Raw genomic sequence first — 14,117 nt, 5'->3', positions numbered from 1 at the left:
CATTACTCTTAGAAAAACTGTTGAAATGCAGCGTACAACACAGAAAACAGAAACACAAATATAAATCAATTATCCCAACATGATAGACAACATATTGTCAATTGATAGTAGAATATAATGATTACAATATGTCAAAAAACTAGAAAATCACTATTTTAAAATGCAAATCTTTCAGTATGGTAATTTTACATGTGTCTATACACAAAATGTCCTGTGTGCTAAAACATACTGTAAAAAAAATCAGACGTCTGAACAATGTGCAACATTGACAGATCTATAAACAAATGTATGTGGAACATGCTTATATTAAGAAAACATAAAATATCTTACACATGGTGACAGGAAGTAAACAAGTCTAAAGGCTACACACAGGCAGACATTTAGAACTTATTGAGATCCTAAGTCATTGGTAAGACAGGATATTCATGTTCCAAAGGTTTTCAGCAGAGGGCCCTCTAATTTTAGCATTGGCAGGCTGCTATACTAGAAGAAAGACTGTGAAGTGTGCAGAGCAGTCACATGACAAACTCAGTGGTGAGAAAAAGACGACCAGGTCACCTCTGAGAAAAGACATTTGAAAAAATAGGGTAGGCAATGACAAGGACAGGACATTTATCCATGTATTACTGGAGTTTTTGAGAAATAGTATTCTGAACATGTTTTGTTTTACTAGATTTGTATGTGCGAGTGCATAAGATTCCTGATGTAATCATGTCTGTCTGAAAAGGAGAGACAAAGACAGTTATATAATCCTCTTACTCTCTTCAATGACCTTTGAATGCCTGGTATGTAAACAGTGTCTACAAGATGTCCATCTTCACAGACACTCAGTAAGTCTCTTAGATGTCACTTTGTAAACGCCAAGGTCAAATACCCAAAATGTGGAGCTCTCCTACACTCACCTTGTTAAACCTGTTGTGTTTTAGAGGAACATTTGATTTGTACATTTACTTTTACTTTCATCATAACCAACGATAACCTTTCATTTCTCAGTAGCAGATATGATCAGAGTACCTTTTTTTTATATGAGGATGTAATATTATTACTGTCATCTTAGTGCTGCTACTGTGTTTCCTCTTTTGTTAGCTAGTACAACATCATATATACAATAAATTGTTATAATATATAGGTAGATATATTTGTATATGTACACATATATGTATATGTATGTATGTATATATATATATATATATATATATATATATATATATATATATATATATATATATATACAATTTGATGTTATATTAATAAAGAAGTAAAGTTTAGGGTCTAAAGTAGTTTCGACTCCATCGATTGGAACTGAAAATGCCCTGTGATCATACAGCGACCTCTGCTGGAGAATTCGAAGGCATTTATAGTCAGATTTTTGATGTGTTCAGTGAAAGGCAACAGGTTGTTTAAAAGACCTCAAAAAGCACTTCACTATTTTCTATTATGTCTAATTTTGAAACAAAAAAATCCGTACAACAAAAACGTGAGGATAAATAATATCAGCATTACCCTACACATAATATAGTGTGTATTTCAAACACAGTGCCAGTCAAACCATTATCACAATGAGCTGACAATAGTAGCTCATAGCGCTCTCCTTGACGTCTCTAAAATCGTTGGAGGCCGTAATTTTTAATCATCTTTCATTAGAGGACAGCAATGAGGCCCACTGGTCCCTTATCCAGCATAAATACTCTTGTCACTGTGGGATGTGACCAGAGGACGTCCACTTCTATGGCTTTCTGTGAATCTTTCAATATCCCTATGTCTGTTTCAACCTGTTGATGACAGTGTGACTCTGAGCTTAGAGTGTCCACTCCCATCTGAGAACATCCTGTTTGAAGCCTATCAATAACATGGTACCGTTGATCAACTGTTAGGTGCTGTCTTGGTCTCATAATTACAAAATGAAAACAAAATGATTTGGAGGACTGTTTAAATACCTCCAAGATTGATCCAAGAAATGTATTGGTCAATTTATGGATCCAACACCTGTTGTGAATTTTGCTGTTAAACATCTCGATAGATCTTGTTGTCCAAAATTTACTAAAACATTGAATAGTTGGAAATGTGCATAAAATATTTCTGTAATTTTTGTGAAAATCTTTCCAAGAAATACGCACAATTGTACAAGAATATATGAGGTCAGGGTTATTAGCAATAAGTGGTAATGCTGACATCGATGCATTAATTTAGCCTGTTCCATCTAAACAAAAGAGAAAGAATGGTACAGGAGGGGAAACACAGATCAAGCGCAGACTTAAATGTTGAAATAAAACATGTATTGCTCCTGACTAGTGATGTGATGCAAATATATGTTGTTCTTTCATTATTCTTGTCTGGCTCGCTACGAACTACAAGGATTCATACGAGTAACCAATAGGATTGCTCTATTTTTCGACACGTGATGGTAAGAGGAACTTCCGGGTTAACGGGCTCCGTGAAGTATTTTGTACGGAAGTTGTTATTCGATCGGAAGTGCCTTGATGTGCATAGGGTTTGTCCAGTTTATTCAGTCATAAACAGTACAAAAATTGCCATTGCCATGCAGGTCCTAACAACGATCAGGTCGTTTGTCTCCGAATATCCCACAACTATCACTGTCGTCACATTAACAGGTAATTTATGGCTTAGTTATTATTTTGTTAAACGGAGAAAACCATCGTAATAATACACAGAGCTGCATTAATTGTACTGTATTTCTGTATTTGTCAAGAAAAAAGCTGCACTTGCTCCAGTCTGTTTTACATTTAGTCATGTCAATGTTGTTTTACTGCATCTTTGATGACTACTGGATTACTGTATAGGTAATTTTCATTGTAGATCTAAGACTTAGAACATTAGTCAATCATAATAAGGCAACTGAAATAAACGGGATCCTAAAATAGAGTACAGTATAGATTTGAAAGATAGATAGTATTAAAGGTCCCATAGTAGTGTTAGTAGTAATAGCACTAGATAAGATTGTAGTAGTAATGAATTGGATTGAGAAAAATACAGTTTTGACAGATTTAATGTTTAATTTCTGTCTGCTTCCATCTTATTTATATAAATACACCGGTGGGTCTTATCCATCCATCGTGGTTTTTGCCTTGCTTGAATAATTTTAATTTCTTTCTGTAATGTCTACAGTGCAATACAAATGATAAGTATGGTAAAATTATGAAATGAGCAACATTTTATGTGTCAGAGTGTTTTTGAAACAATTCTACACGTTGTGCCTTTTTAGCTTTTTTAACCTGATGTGTATCATCAAAGTCATTGTTTTCCTGTTAATATATATTTTTAAAAAATACTTGCCTGTAACGCATGCTTAAACTTAAACATGTGATTTGACCTGAGACATAGCAGATCAATACCAGGGCTTTTGTCCCTGTAAAATGGGTCTCCCATTGCCGCAGCATTGTTGGCCCATCCATCCATCCATCCATCCATCCATCCATCCATCCATCCATCCATCCATCCATCTTTCACCACTTATCCGGAGTTGGGCAGCAGCTTCAGCAGGGAACCCCAAACTTCCCTTTCAGCGGCCCCATCCACCAGCTCTGACTGGGGGATGCCAAGGTGTTCCCAGGCCAGTACTGAGATATAATCCCTCCACTTGGTCCTGGGTCTGCCCCGAGGTCTCCTACCAGCTGAACGTGCCAGGAACACCTCCCGATGGAGGTTCCCCAGAGGCATCTTCACCAAATGCCCAAACCACCTCAGCTGACTCCTTTTCCACGTGAAGGAGCAGTGGCTCTACTCTGAGCCCCTCACGAATAGCAGTGTTTTTCACCCTATGTCTAAGCGAGACACCAGCTATCAACCTGAGAAAGCCTATTTTCGCTGCTTGTATCTGCAATCTCGTTCTTTTCGGTCATGACCCATCGCTCATGACCATAGGTGAAGGTAGGAACGAAGATTGAACGATAGATGGAGAGCTTTGCTTCTCGGCTTAGCTGCCTCTTTGTGGCGGCAGTGCAGTAAAGTGACTGCAATACCGCTCATTCTCCCCCAATTCAGCATCCAATCTCCCATTCCATTGTTCCCTCACTCATGAACAAGATCCCAAGATAATTAAACTCCTTCACTTGTTGAAGGACCTAATTCTCCACTCGTAGAAGGCAGTCCACCAGCTTCCTGGTAAGAACCATGGCCTCGGATTTGGAGGTGCTGATCCTCATCCCCACCGCTTCACACTGTATTAGGGTAGCACTCAGCTGCAAACTGAACCAGTGAACGCTGCAGGTCAAAGGCCGAAGACGCTAAAAGGACCAAATCATCTGCAAAAAGCAGTGATGCAATCCTCAGCCCACCAAACTGTAAGCCCTCCTCACCACGACATCGCCTCGATATCCTGTCCATGAAAATCACTAACAGAATTAGTGATGATGCGCAGCCCTGGCAAAGGCCAACAGCCACTCGGAATAAGTCCAACTTACTACCGAGAACCTGAATGCAGCTCTCACTTTGGGCATACAAGGATTGGATGGCCCTGAGGAGAGGCCCCCTCGCCTGATACTCCCATACTACCTCCCACAGTATGTCCCTGGGGACCCAATCGTACGCCTTCTCCAAGTCCACAAAACACAAGTAGACTGGATGGGCATACTCCCAAGCCCCCTCTAGGATCCCGGTGAGAGTAAAGAGCTGGCTCGTTGTTCCACGACCAGGACGGAACCCACATTGTTCCTCATCAATCTGAGGTTCAACAATAGGCTGGACCCTCCTTTCCAGCACTTTGGAGTAAACTTTCCCAGGGAGGCTGAGGAGTGTGATGCCCCTGTAGTTGGCACACACCCTCTAGCCCGCTTTACGAAGAGAGGAACCATCACCCCAGTCTGTCATTCTTTCGGCACTGTCCCAGACTTCCACACAATGTTAAAGAGGCGTGCCATCCATGACAGCCCCTCAACACCCAGAGCCTTCAGCATTTCTGGGCGAATCTCATCAACACCCGAGGTTTTGCCGCTGTCAAGTTGTTTAACTGCCCCATTGACTTTGCCCAGAGAGATTGATTCGTACCCCCCATCATCCTCCAGCTCTGCCTCTTTAACAGAGGACGGGTCAGTTGGGGTAGGTGGATTCGAGATTCCTCAAAGTGTTTCTTTTATCGACCGACAACCTCCTCAGTTGAGGTCAACCTCCTCAGTCGAAGTCGATGTGTGAATTGAAGGCCTCGCAGACAGAGTCCTCCTCCAGACGTTCCACTACTCATTTTGGATTACCAGGTCTATCCAAAGGTTTCCCCCGCTAATGGACCCAACTCACCACCAGGTGGTGATCAGTTGACAGCTCTGCCCCTCTCTTCACCCAAGTGTCCAAAACACACGGTCGAAGGTCAGATGATACGATCACAAGATCGATCATTGACCTCCGACCCAGGGTGCTCTGGTACCAGGTATACTTATGAGCATCCTTATGTTCGAACATGGTGTTAGTTCTGAACAATCCGTGACTAGCACAGAAGTCCAACAACATAACACTGCTCGGGTTTAGATCAGGGAGGCCATTCCTCCCAATCACACCCCTCCAGGTGTCTCCATCATTGCCGACGTGTGCATTGAAGTCCCCCAGAAGAACAATGGAGTCCTCTATAGGGATACCTTGAAGGAACTTGTTTAGGGACCCCAAGAAGACGGAATACTGCGAGCTGCCATTCGGTGCATACGCACAAACAACAGTCAGAGTTTTCCCTCCCACAGCCTTAGGGAGGCGACCCTCTCGTCCACTGGGGTAAACTCCAACACAGCGGCACTCAGCCTGCAGCTTGTGAGTAACCCACACCCGCCCTGCTCCTCACGCCTGACGCAACTCCAACCTCTTGTCCAACCCCTATCCAGGATTTTGTTCCCAGAACCGAGGCTGTGCGTGGAGATAAGCCCCACCAGATCTAACTGGTAATGCTCCACCTCCAACACGAGCTCTGGCTCCTTCCCCGCCAATGAGGTGACACCTTCTGCTGCCCGGGTCTGGTCCGTCGTGACCCCCTGTCGTCATTACCAACCATATGGCAGCGCACCCGACCCCATCGATTTGCCCTGCGGGTTGTGGGTCCACAGGGGTGTGAAAAATTCATTTTGTGTTTTCGGGGATGAGCCTGGCCATGCCCCGTGGCAGACCTGGCCAGCAGACGCTCGCTGACAGGCCCTCCGTCCAGGCCTGGCTCCAGACGTGGGCCCTGGGCTTCCTCCGGGCAGTGTCACAATTATTTTGACAGCACTGAATAGCCTTTAATATGGATAGAAAGAGTGTTATTTATTTATTTATTTATTTATTTATTTATTTTATACACTTTAGTAGTTGGTTATGTTCTCTTTAGCACATAGCCAAAATCACACTACTCTAGGTTCACCACCACAGTATAGAACATGTCGAGCATCTTTTGTGACTTAGGAAAGACATGAATTACGGTAATTAAGTTTTAAGTCAAACACATGTATTTCGTAGAGGAAATCCCATATTCGGGAGCTTTCGATTTTACTTAAGGTAAAATATTTTTTTTTTCTGTGTATAAATGCTTGTTTCTCCTGAGGTGAATTTCAGAAGAAGGTGGAAAACCTGAATAAGTTTGTAAATATACTATATATATTTATATATATTATATAAGTATTATATAATATATATACATTATATTATCTATAAATTATATACTTATGTATAAGTATACAGTGCGCCCTCATTCCTGGCAGTTAATGCGTTCCAGGAACCATACGCAAATAACAAATACCTCGATTGAGCGACGAACTATTTATCTTATTATGTACGGTAATTTAAACGTTTATGTACCCTCCCCAGACTGATATTAAACTGCCTTCTATCTGTATTACCTTTTCCCACACACTTATGGACTGTTTAAAGCACTTTTGTGTCACACGTAAGTCTGAGACTCAAGGAATGTAGCACACTTCCAGATGCTGTCAGCCAACAGAATGTGCGTACTGTATCACGTGACTGCCTACCAAAAATCCACAATGAGGTGAAGTCGCAAGCGTTGATGCGCGGATATGTGAGGGCGCACTGTGTTTAATAAGTATATATATATTAAAACAACCTGTGGTCTCCCATTATACTTAAAAATAGCTCATTTTTCCATCTTGGAGAAATGAATGATATGCGTATGAGATCTTCAAATTTTCAGAGAACATCCACTGAAATTTTTTTTGGTTATCCCAGTTTACATTGAAAATACAAAAACTTGTGATTGTAATGACTGTTTTTGCTTGATCGAAGTAATGAATTGATTCAATAGGTGCCACTAATTTCAATTTTAAAGCTTCAGATAATGACGTTTTAATTTGATAATGTGCATCCAATAATACTTGGTATATGATCCTCTAATTCGTCAATGCCAGGTGGAGAAGTAGGGGACATTATTCTAACTGTGTGGACATTCTTACAGGAGTGGGAGTTTTGGGTTTCAAAAAGTGGATGGCAGGTCGGGCTTGCAACAGCAAAACCCGATTAGATGGAAAAACTGTCTTGATAACCGGTGGCAACACTGGAATTGGCAAGGAAACGGCAGTGGACCTGGCTAAAAGAGGTTAGTGACTGTGATCTGGCTCTTTATTTTAGACTTAGAACAGTCTGATTTTATTTTGAAACACAGATTTGCTTCTGTGTTATAGGTGCGAGAGTCATTTTGGCCTGTAGAGACATGAACAGAGCTAATAAAGCTGCAGAGGAAGTCAGGAGGAGGAGCGGAAATGACACAGTTATTGTCAGAAAGCTGGACTTGGCTTCTCTGCAATCAGTGCATCAACTAGCTAAAGATGTGCTAGCAAGTGAAGAGAGACTGGATGTTCTCATCAATAATGCAGGTAGGTGTATAAATGATTTCTGATTTGTCTGATATATTCTAACATAATTGAGACAGTGCTCAATAAATGAGCATTCTGGCTTTTAGGTGTTATGTGTTGTCCAAAATGGCACACTGAAGATGGCTTTGAAATGCAGTTTGGTGTGAATCACTTGGGTCACTTCCTGCTAACAAACTGCCTGCTGGATCTCCTGAAGAAGTCGTCCCCGAGCCGCATTGTGAACGTCTCTAGTTTAGCTCACGAAAGAGGTATAGTTTTTCCCTTATCCTTTTTGACATCAAAAGATTAGATTTTATTGTATTTTTTTCAAAAATTCTATAATGAATGAAAAATTCTATAACTTAAATTTTTCATTCAATTTTAAAAACCACAACTGTGAAAAGAGACGTTCTTTCCTTAATCAGGTCAAATACACTTTGATGACATAAACCTGGACAAGGATTACGAACCTTGGAAAAGCTATCGACAAAGTAAACTCGCTAACGTCCTCTTTTCAAAGGAGTTGGCTAAAAAGCTACAAGGTATTGAAATGTTTTTAACTTCACTCCAGACATTATGCCTTATGCAACAATTGTGGCTATTTTCAGACATCCACTGTCTGACTCTTGCTTATAATGTCTTGTGTTTTGCAGGTACCGGAGTAACAACATACAGTCTCCATCCTGGAGTTATCAGGACTGAACTTGGCCGACACTTCCTACCAACGATGCCCCTGTGGAAGAGAATTGTGTATAGACCAATCTCAGTGTTTATGAAGTCTCCGGCAGAAGGAGCCCAGACCACTATCTACTGTGCTGTGGAGGAAAGCCTGCAAGATCAAAGTGGACTCTACTACAGGTGAGTGTGTCCTTTAACACAGTTGTCAGTATCGCTAAATAAATTCTGTTACAACATGAGAAGCACAAAGCAAAAAATTAGGCTTCTGGTCCATTTTCACTTATTCTGCTGTCTTTCAGTGCCCCATGTACAATATGTTTGAGAGTTAGAACTGTGATAATAATTGTGCTTATGGATCTTGTCAGAAGCAGAACAAAGTGTAATGAAGAAATTTAAGTATTTTCCTGCTATTTATTTTCATTTGATGAATATCAACCCTCTTTTTAATAAAAAAAACTATTTAATAATCTTTGTGTCCTGAGGGAAAAGTCTGCTACTAAACACACTATACTAGCCATCACCTAGTCAATGACTGTCAGCCTTTGGTTTGGTTTTGTGCACATTGTATACAACAGGAAAATCAAAGCATTTTCATTAAATTAGACAGAAAACCAATTATTAAAATAGATAAAAAGGTTCTGACGCAGACCTTAAAGGTAAAGAATGGCGCTGAGGTTATTTTTCTGCAGAGATGCATATCTCTATTTTTACACAATCTGTCTAGAGGCTTTGTGAATCAGTGGGATGAGGCAATACTGTATAGTATAATAGTTTTTCCTAGTTGGTAATCTATGGCTGAGGTAGTATTTAAGACCATTTCTCAATCTCATCTGTTCTGCTTTGTGCCAGTAAAAACATTTGATGGTGAATTACTGAGAATTGGTCCATTTATTCTTTTAGCTTTGCCAGAGTCAAAAATAGTGATTATCCCTCTTCACCTTTTGAACTTTCATACTAATCTCTGCTTTTCATGAATCTAAGAAACTGAAACTTCTTTTTATTTAAGTGGAAAACGAATGATTGATTGATAGATTGCTCTAACTAAACAGTAAACTGTCAGTTTGACGGTTAATCTAGACAATTGTGTTACTATCATACTAGACAAAATAATGCACTTGTACTGTATTGTTACCTTGTGATAGTCATCTGTATACTGTTAAATAATGTCTTACTCTTTTGACTAAATCAGATCAAAATGCATGTTTAACACAAAGTTCTTCACTGATTACAGCGACTGCGCCCCTAAAACTGCAGCCCCTCAGGGTTTGGATGACGAAGCTGCCAAAAAGCTGTGGGATTTGAGCGCTTCAATGGTTGGTCTGGTATAATCACAGTGACACTGATGATAACCAGGATGATCATGTTCATGAGTACCAATGGACTGCCGAGTGATTTGAGGGAAGACTGGTGTGCTTTTTTTTATATTGTCATGAGGTATCTGGTTACTGTCAGCTGGCTTTTCTCAATGAGTACAATGAGTAAACAGACAGGGGGTCACAGGTAATAGACATTTATTCAGAATATACAACAAACTACTCAAAAAATATTATGGATTTCATTAAGTATTTTCTTAAACAGTAGCAATGCTTCACATGTAAGTTACATGGAAGCTGTATGATCTTTAGTTTTGATTGCCATTAGCGTGAAATGTTATGCTGACAAGTATCACTGCTGTCTGTGTGAACTGATGGTTTGAATGTCAATCATTGTTAATTGAATTCATTGTAAAAGTGAGTGATGTGTGCTTTGAGAACTCTAATAACATTAATGGCAATGTTTTCTTTTTTTTTCCTTCCTGGGCAATAAAGTGCTATTATACATAGCCCAAGGTTTGACCTGTTTCTTAAGGCATGATTCTCATTCACTCACAACATATCTATTCATTTTGTTCCACATGAGACATACAATATTCAATTAAAACACATTTTGGTTACATCATCGTGACTTAAAACGCTCCTAATACATTAAATGTCCACTCTTTTAGTGTTCTCCATCTTGAAGGCACTTTGTACATACTGTATTTGCTACAAACAGTCAAATCTCATCTTACTGAAGGCTACATGTCAGACAAGTGCATCACATTTTCCTTTTCCAAAGAAAGTCTGTCAGTGGTGATAATTACATCTGCACAAATTTCACCTAAGTGGCCTGCTGGCTACAAATGGACCCTGTATGTTCCTCACACATATTACCATGTAAAGAGCTAGACAAGTACCATTCACGGTTTTTACATTCAAAACCAGAATACACATACAGAAGATGCTGTGATGAAAAGATAATCCTTAAGGTTAGGTGTAACACAGGGAAGAAATCTATATATATATATGTATATTGCTCAGTTTGAGTATCTATAATTTATAAATTATACAGTATTCAACATCTAGATTGCTGTGGATCTACACAGCTGAACCTATGTATGTACTTCCTGACAAGTTGTGGTGTTAAAATTTTAACACCCACAATGTGTGCTGCATAAACACTATGACTAATTAATGAGCCAGCTCTTCGAAATCATAAAGCTGCTTCATCTGCTCCACTTGCATAGAGTGTCTTCTCACAAGTTTCTTCTTACACTTGAGGCCAACTCTCTTTGGTGTGTTGGGTGCTACTGGAGCTATAGATCTAATACCTGTGGCGAGGGGAGAGGAGGGCTTGCTACTGGCCCCAATATCAGGAATGGGAGGGTTGGGGTTGACATTGAGCGGGGGCAGGTGGCCAGGCCTGGTGTGGGAGATGTGGTCCAGCAGCAACGTGCCCGAGCCTCTCCTCTCTAGGAGGCCAGGTGCACGTCTGGGTGCCGCGCTGGGAGAGGATGGGGAGACACTGCTATCAAGAGATTCTCTGGAACTGGTCAGCATAGCTAGCGGAGATGTGCTCAGCTTCCTTCGCTCCACTGGGACTTTAGGGGAGTCTAACAAGGCAGAGTCTGAGTAGAGCTGCGAGTCTGAGTCATAGTGATCGTTCCCCAGACGTCTCCTATGCATTGTGTCTCTCAGACTGGCAAGTCCAGTGCTGCAGCTGATGCTCTCCTGTTCTGTGGGCACAGTACTGCGCCTTGCCAGAGGCTGGTGTTGGCCTAGAGTTCTCTCGTACGATGCTTTGGATGTTGGAGGTACTGATAGTGAGGTTGTCATTTTGGAAAGTTGTTCCCCTACCGGTGGGAATAAGCTGTCCTTTCCATCCACACTGTTCTGTCGCGATAGAGCTGATCTCTTATTCAGAGAGAGTCCATTCACCCCCATAACAACATCATCATCAGAGCTAGCTTTTTTACTGTCCTCATGGGCAGCGGCAGCTGCCAGGACTGAGGGAGCAATCAGTCCCCAAGGCTCTGACTGAAGTCTTTTCAGCTGAGGCAGACGTGCACGCTTCGGGTTTGCAGGCCGGCGTGTTGGGGAAATGGGTCCATTGGCAAGCTTTGAAGCTGAAATAGAGGTTTTCAGCTTTGTCTGGAAACTGAAGATGGAGTTTGGTTGCTCTTGCTCGGATGTGGGACATGCAGTAACATCAATGTCAGATGGAGAAGTGCAGTACGCTGGGGAGGACCTCTCATCCAGCCCTGGTGATGGAGGAACATTTAGGTACTGTTTAGTAGTTTTAGTGCCAGATGGTGATTTGTCCGTAGTGATTATAATGACCTCCTTGCCCTTAGCTTTGCACGCATCCAGGAGCAGTTTTAGTGTCTCCTTGTCATCCGCATTGATGGCATAAACCAGAGCAGAAGCACCGCTCCTGTCCTCCAGACTGGGATCAGCTCCATTGCTCAGCAGGTGATCCACTACCTCGTGTCCAGCCTTATGGATGCAGGCATGCATCAGAGCTGTCCTACCTGCTTTGTCCTGTATGTTGGGGTCTGCCTGGTTGTCCAACAGATATTTCACTAGTTTTGACTTGCTGACACTCTGCTGGTCAGTGTGTGTGGACATGCAGGCCACCATGAGTGGCGTCTCTCCGCGTTCATTGCTTTCGTTGATATAAGCACCACCTTCCAACAGGAGTCTGGTGAGTCTCAGGCGTTTGAGCCACACCGCTTTCAGTAGGGAGTTTCCATCTGTCCGCAACTCCAGTATATCTGCCATGTCACAGCCAATCACAGCTCTTCTCAGTGTTGAACTTACAGAACACAGCCCTTTGAAAAGAAAGCAAAAAAGTAAATAAACTCATGTTGCAAAATTTCCTTCAGATTCATATTTGTTCCCATAGTGTTTTGCTGAATGACTACCAGCAGGTGGCAGTATATTACAACCTAAACACCAGAGATATATAACTTATGGATTTCTGACATACAGAATAAATTATCTGTGTTTGAATATGTAGTGTAAAAATTAATCTAGTGTTTGGTGTAAAAATAGTGTTGTAAAAACCCTATAAAACCGATACAGGATACATCATGGTAAACAGCACTTAGGTTCACAAACAATAAACTGCTGATCGATAACAGACGATTATATTTGGGTCTCAAAATCAAAGTTTATCTCGTGGCAGCTTGTTTTTGTCGTTTTTCGTCATGTTTAAGAAAAACGAATAATCGAGGAGCAAAAGCAGACGCGTCAAAAAAAAAATTTTTACAACAGCCTTGTTTTTGATATGCAAAATTGAAATAGCCTCATGCCAACGCAAACACTAGATTAGACAGGCGACATTTAAGAAATCGTTTCCTTTGAGGTGATCTAGTCGCTGTTAAAGCTTTTTGTTTGGGATAACTTAACGACGGAGACGCGCTGGATTTCAAATGACTGATTAGATCGTCCCATTCCCCGTTAAAAACATCAAATCATTTTTTTGTGATTATTATTACACGTTGTACAGAACATTACACCTACGTCTGACGTCACATATATTATAATATAGTTAGTTATTCTATTCGTAACTGCCTCATCTACCATTAAAAAAAAAAAAAGCAGCGATGCAAACTAACGCCATAGAGTTGAATGTATTGAATCGCGGTTCTCAAAAATTATGCGATTTAATAATTTCGTGGAGCAACTAAATCTCTTACCTTGTCGGAGGAGAGGTTTTCCATGCTCACACCTGCCACTTTGACATGAAAGGGGGAAGATTTCTGGAGGGAAATGAATTATTCAACGCAGAAAGTTTTTGCAGTTTTTCGCGCTGACCCTTATTTTTCATCCGTGTGCCCATCTATACGTCCTGGCTCAGGTAGCGGGGTGCCGTGCGTCTCTGGCACCATAACGCACAAAGCTGCGTGGCTTTTGTTATGAAGGCACTTTACATCAATCCAATGGGGAGTATTCCTTTCACTGCGCACTCAAGGATCACAACCTGAAGATGCTGCGGGGTTATAAATAACTTACTTTCTTGCATGTTGAATGAAACGTGTATTCTCTTGACGTCAGAGTCGACCAAAATAAAACGCGTCAGATGAGAAACGTCTGTCCCCGATCCTCATACGCGTAGGACGCAAACCAAAACGTGTATTTCGCAATAAAGAAATGTAAATATTATGCGTATGTGTGTCTTATTTCAACTATTTCAAAAATGAAATTCGTAATAGAAAGCATTCGCAGGGTTTGTCCCCCACGTATATGAGGGGGGGAACGTTTTTTTGTCGCTTATTCTGATTTTTCTTCTCATTATTTGTGATGGAGTCATTGTGTCTGATAAAGTCTGTGCTATAAGATTTAATGTCTCTGCTGTGTG

The 14,117-nt window shown here is 41.0% G+C and overlaps 2 protein-coding genes across 2 annotated transcripts; one reads left to right on the top strand and one right to left on the bottom strand.

The window, feature by feature from the left end:
• The first annotated feature begins 2,460 nt into the window (after nucleotides 1-2,460).
• Nucleotides 2,461-10,278, top strand: si:ch211-107o10.3 (uncharacterized protein LOC407663 homolog). The gene is made up of 7 exons (XM_068313776.1): nucleotides 2,461-2,612; nucleotides 7,382-7,522; nucleotides 7,608-7,799; nucleotides 7,886-8,047; nucleotides 8,204-8,320; nucleotides 8,432-8,636; nucleotides 9,688-10,278. The coding sequence occupies exons 1-7, from the start codon at nucleotides 2,540-2,542 to the stop codon at nucleotides 9,782-9,784; spliced, it is 987 nt and encodes a 328-aa protein (XP_068169877.1). The 5' UTR covers nucleotides 2,461-2,539; the 3' UTR covers nucleotides 9,785-10,278.
• Nucleotides 10,279-10,413: 135 nt separating this feature from the next.
• Nucleotides 10,414-13,689, bottom strand: ankrd34c (ankyrin repeat domain 34C). Its single transcript, XM_068313775.1, has 2 exons — nucleotides 13,456-13,689; nucleotides 10,414-12,585 (listed from the first exon to the last, which is right to left on the bottom strand). The coding sequence occupies exon 2, from the start codon at nucleotides 12,533-12,535 to the stop codon at nucleotides 10,946-10,948; it is 1,590 nt and encodes a 529-aa protein (XP_068169876.1). The 5' UTR covers nucleotides 12,536-12,585; nucleotides 13,456-13,689; the 3' UTR covers nucleotides 10,414-10,945.
• Nucleotides 13,690-14,117: the final 428 nt, after the last annotated feature.

Source organism: Antennarius striatus, chromosome 4 (genome assembly GCF_040054535.1).
Source record: "Antennarius striatus isolate MH-2024 chromosome 4, ASM4005453v1, whole genome shotgun sequence".
NCBI lineage: Eukaryota > Metazoa > Chordata > Actinopteri > Lophiiformes > Antennariidae > Antennarius > Antennarius striatus.
Note: the sequence above shows the minus strand (reverse complement) of the source record. Positions and strands in the feature narration are given on the sequence as shown.

Excerpts from the sequence above, each read along its gene's own strand:
- si:ch211-107o10.3 (XM_068313776.1), top strand. The coding sequence starts at position 2,540 with ATGCAGGTCCTAACAACGATCAGGTCGTTTGTCTCCGAATATCCCACA. Across the intron at positions 2,613-7,381 it reads CACTGTCGTCACATTAACAG|GAGTGGGAGTTTTGGGTTTC; the intron begins GTAATTTATGGC and ends ACATTCTTACAG. Across the intron at positions 8,321-8,431 it reads GTTGGCTAAAAAGCTACAAG|GTACCGGAGTAACAACATAC; the intron begins GTATTGAAATGT and ends TGTGTTTTGCAG.
- ankrd34c (XM_068313775.1), bottom strand. The coding sequence starts at position 12,535 with ATGGCAGATATACTGGAGTTGCGGACAGATGGAAACTCCCTACTGAAA.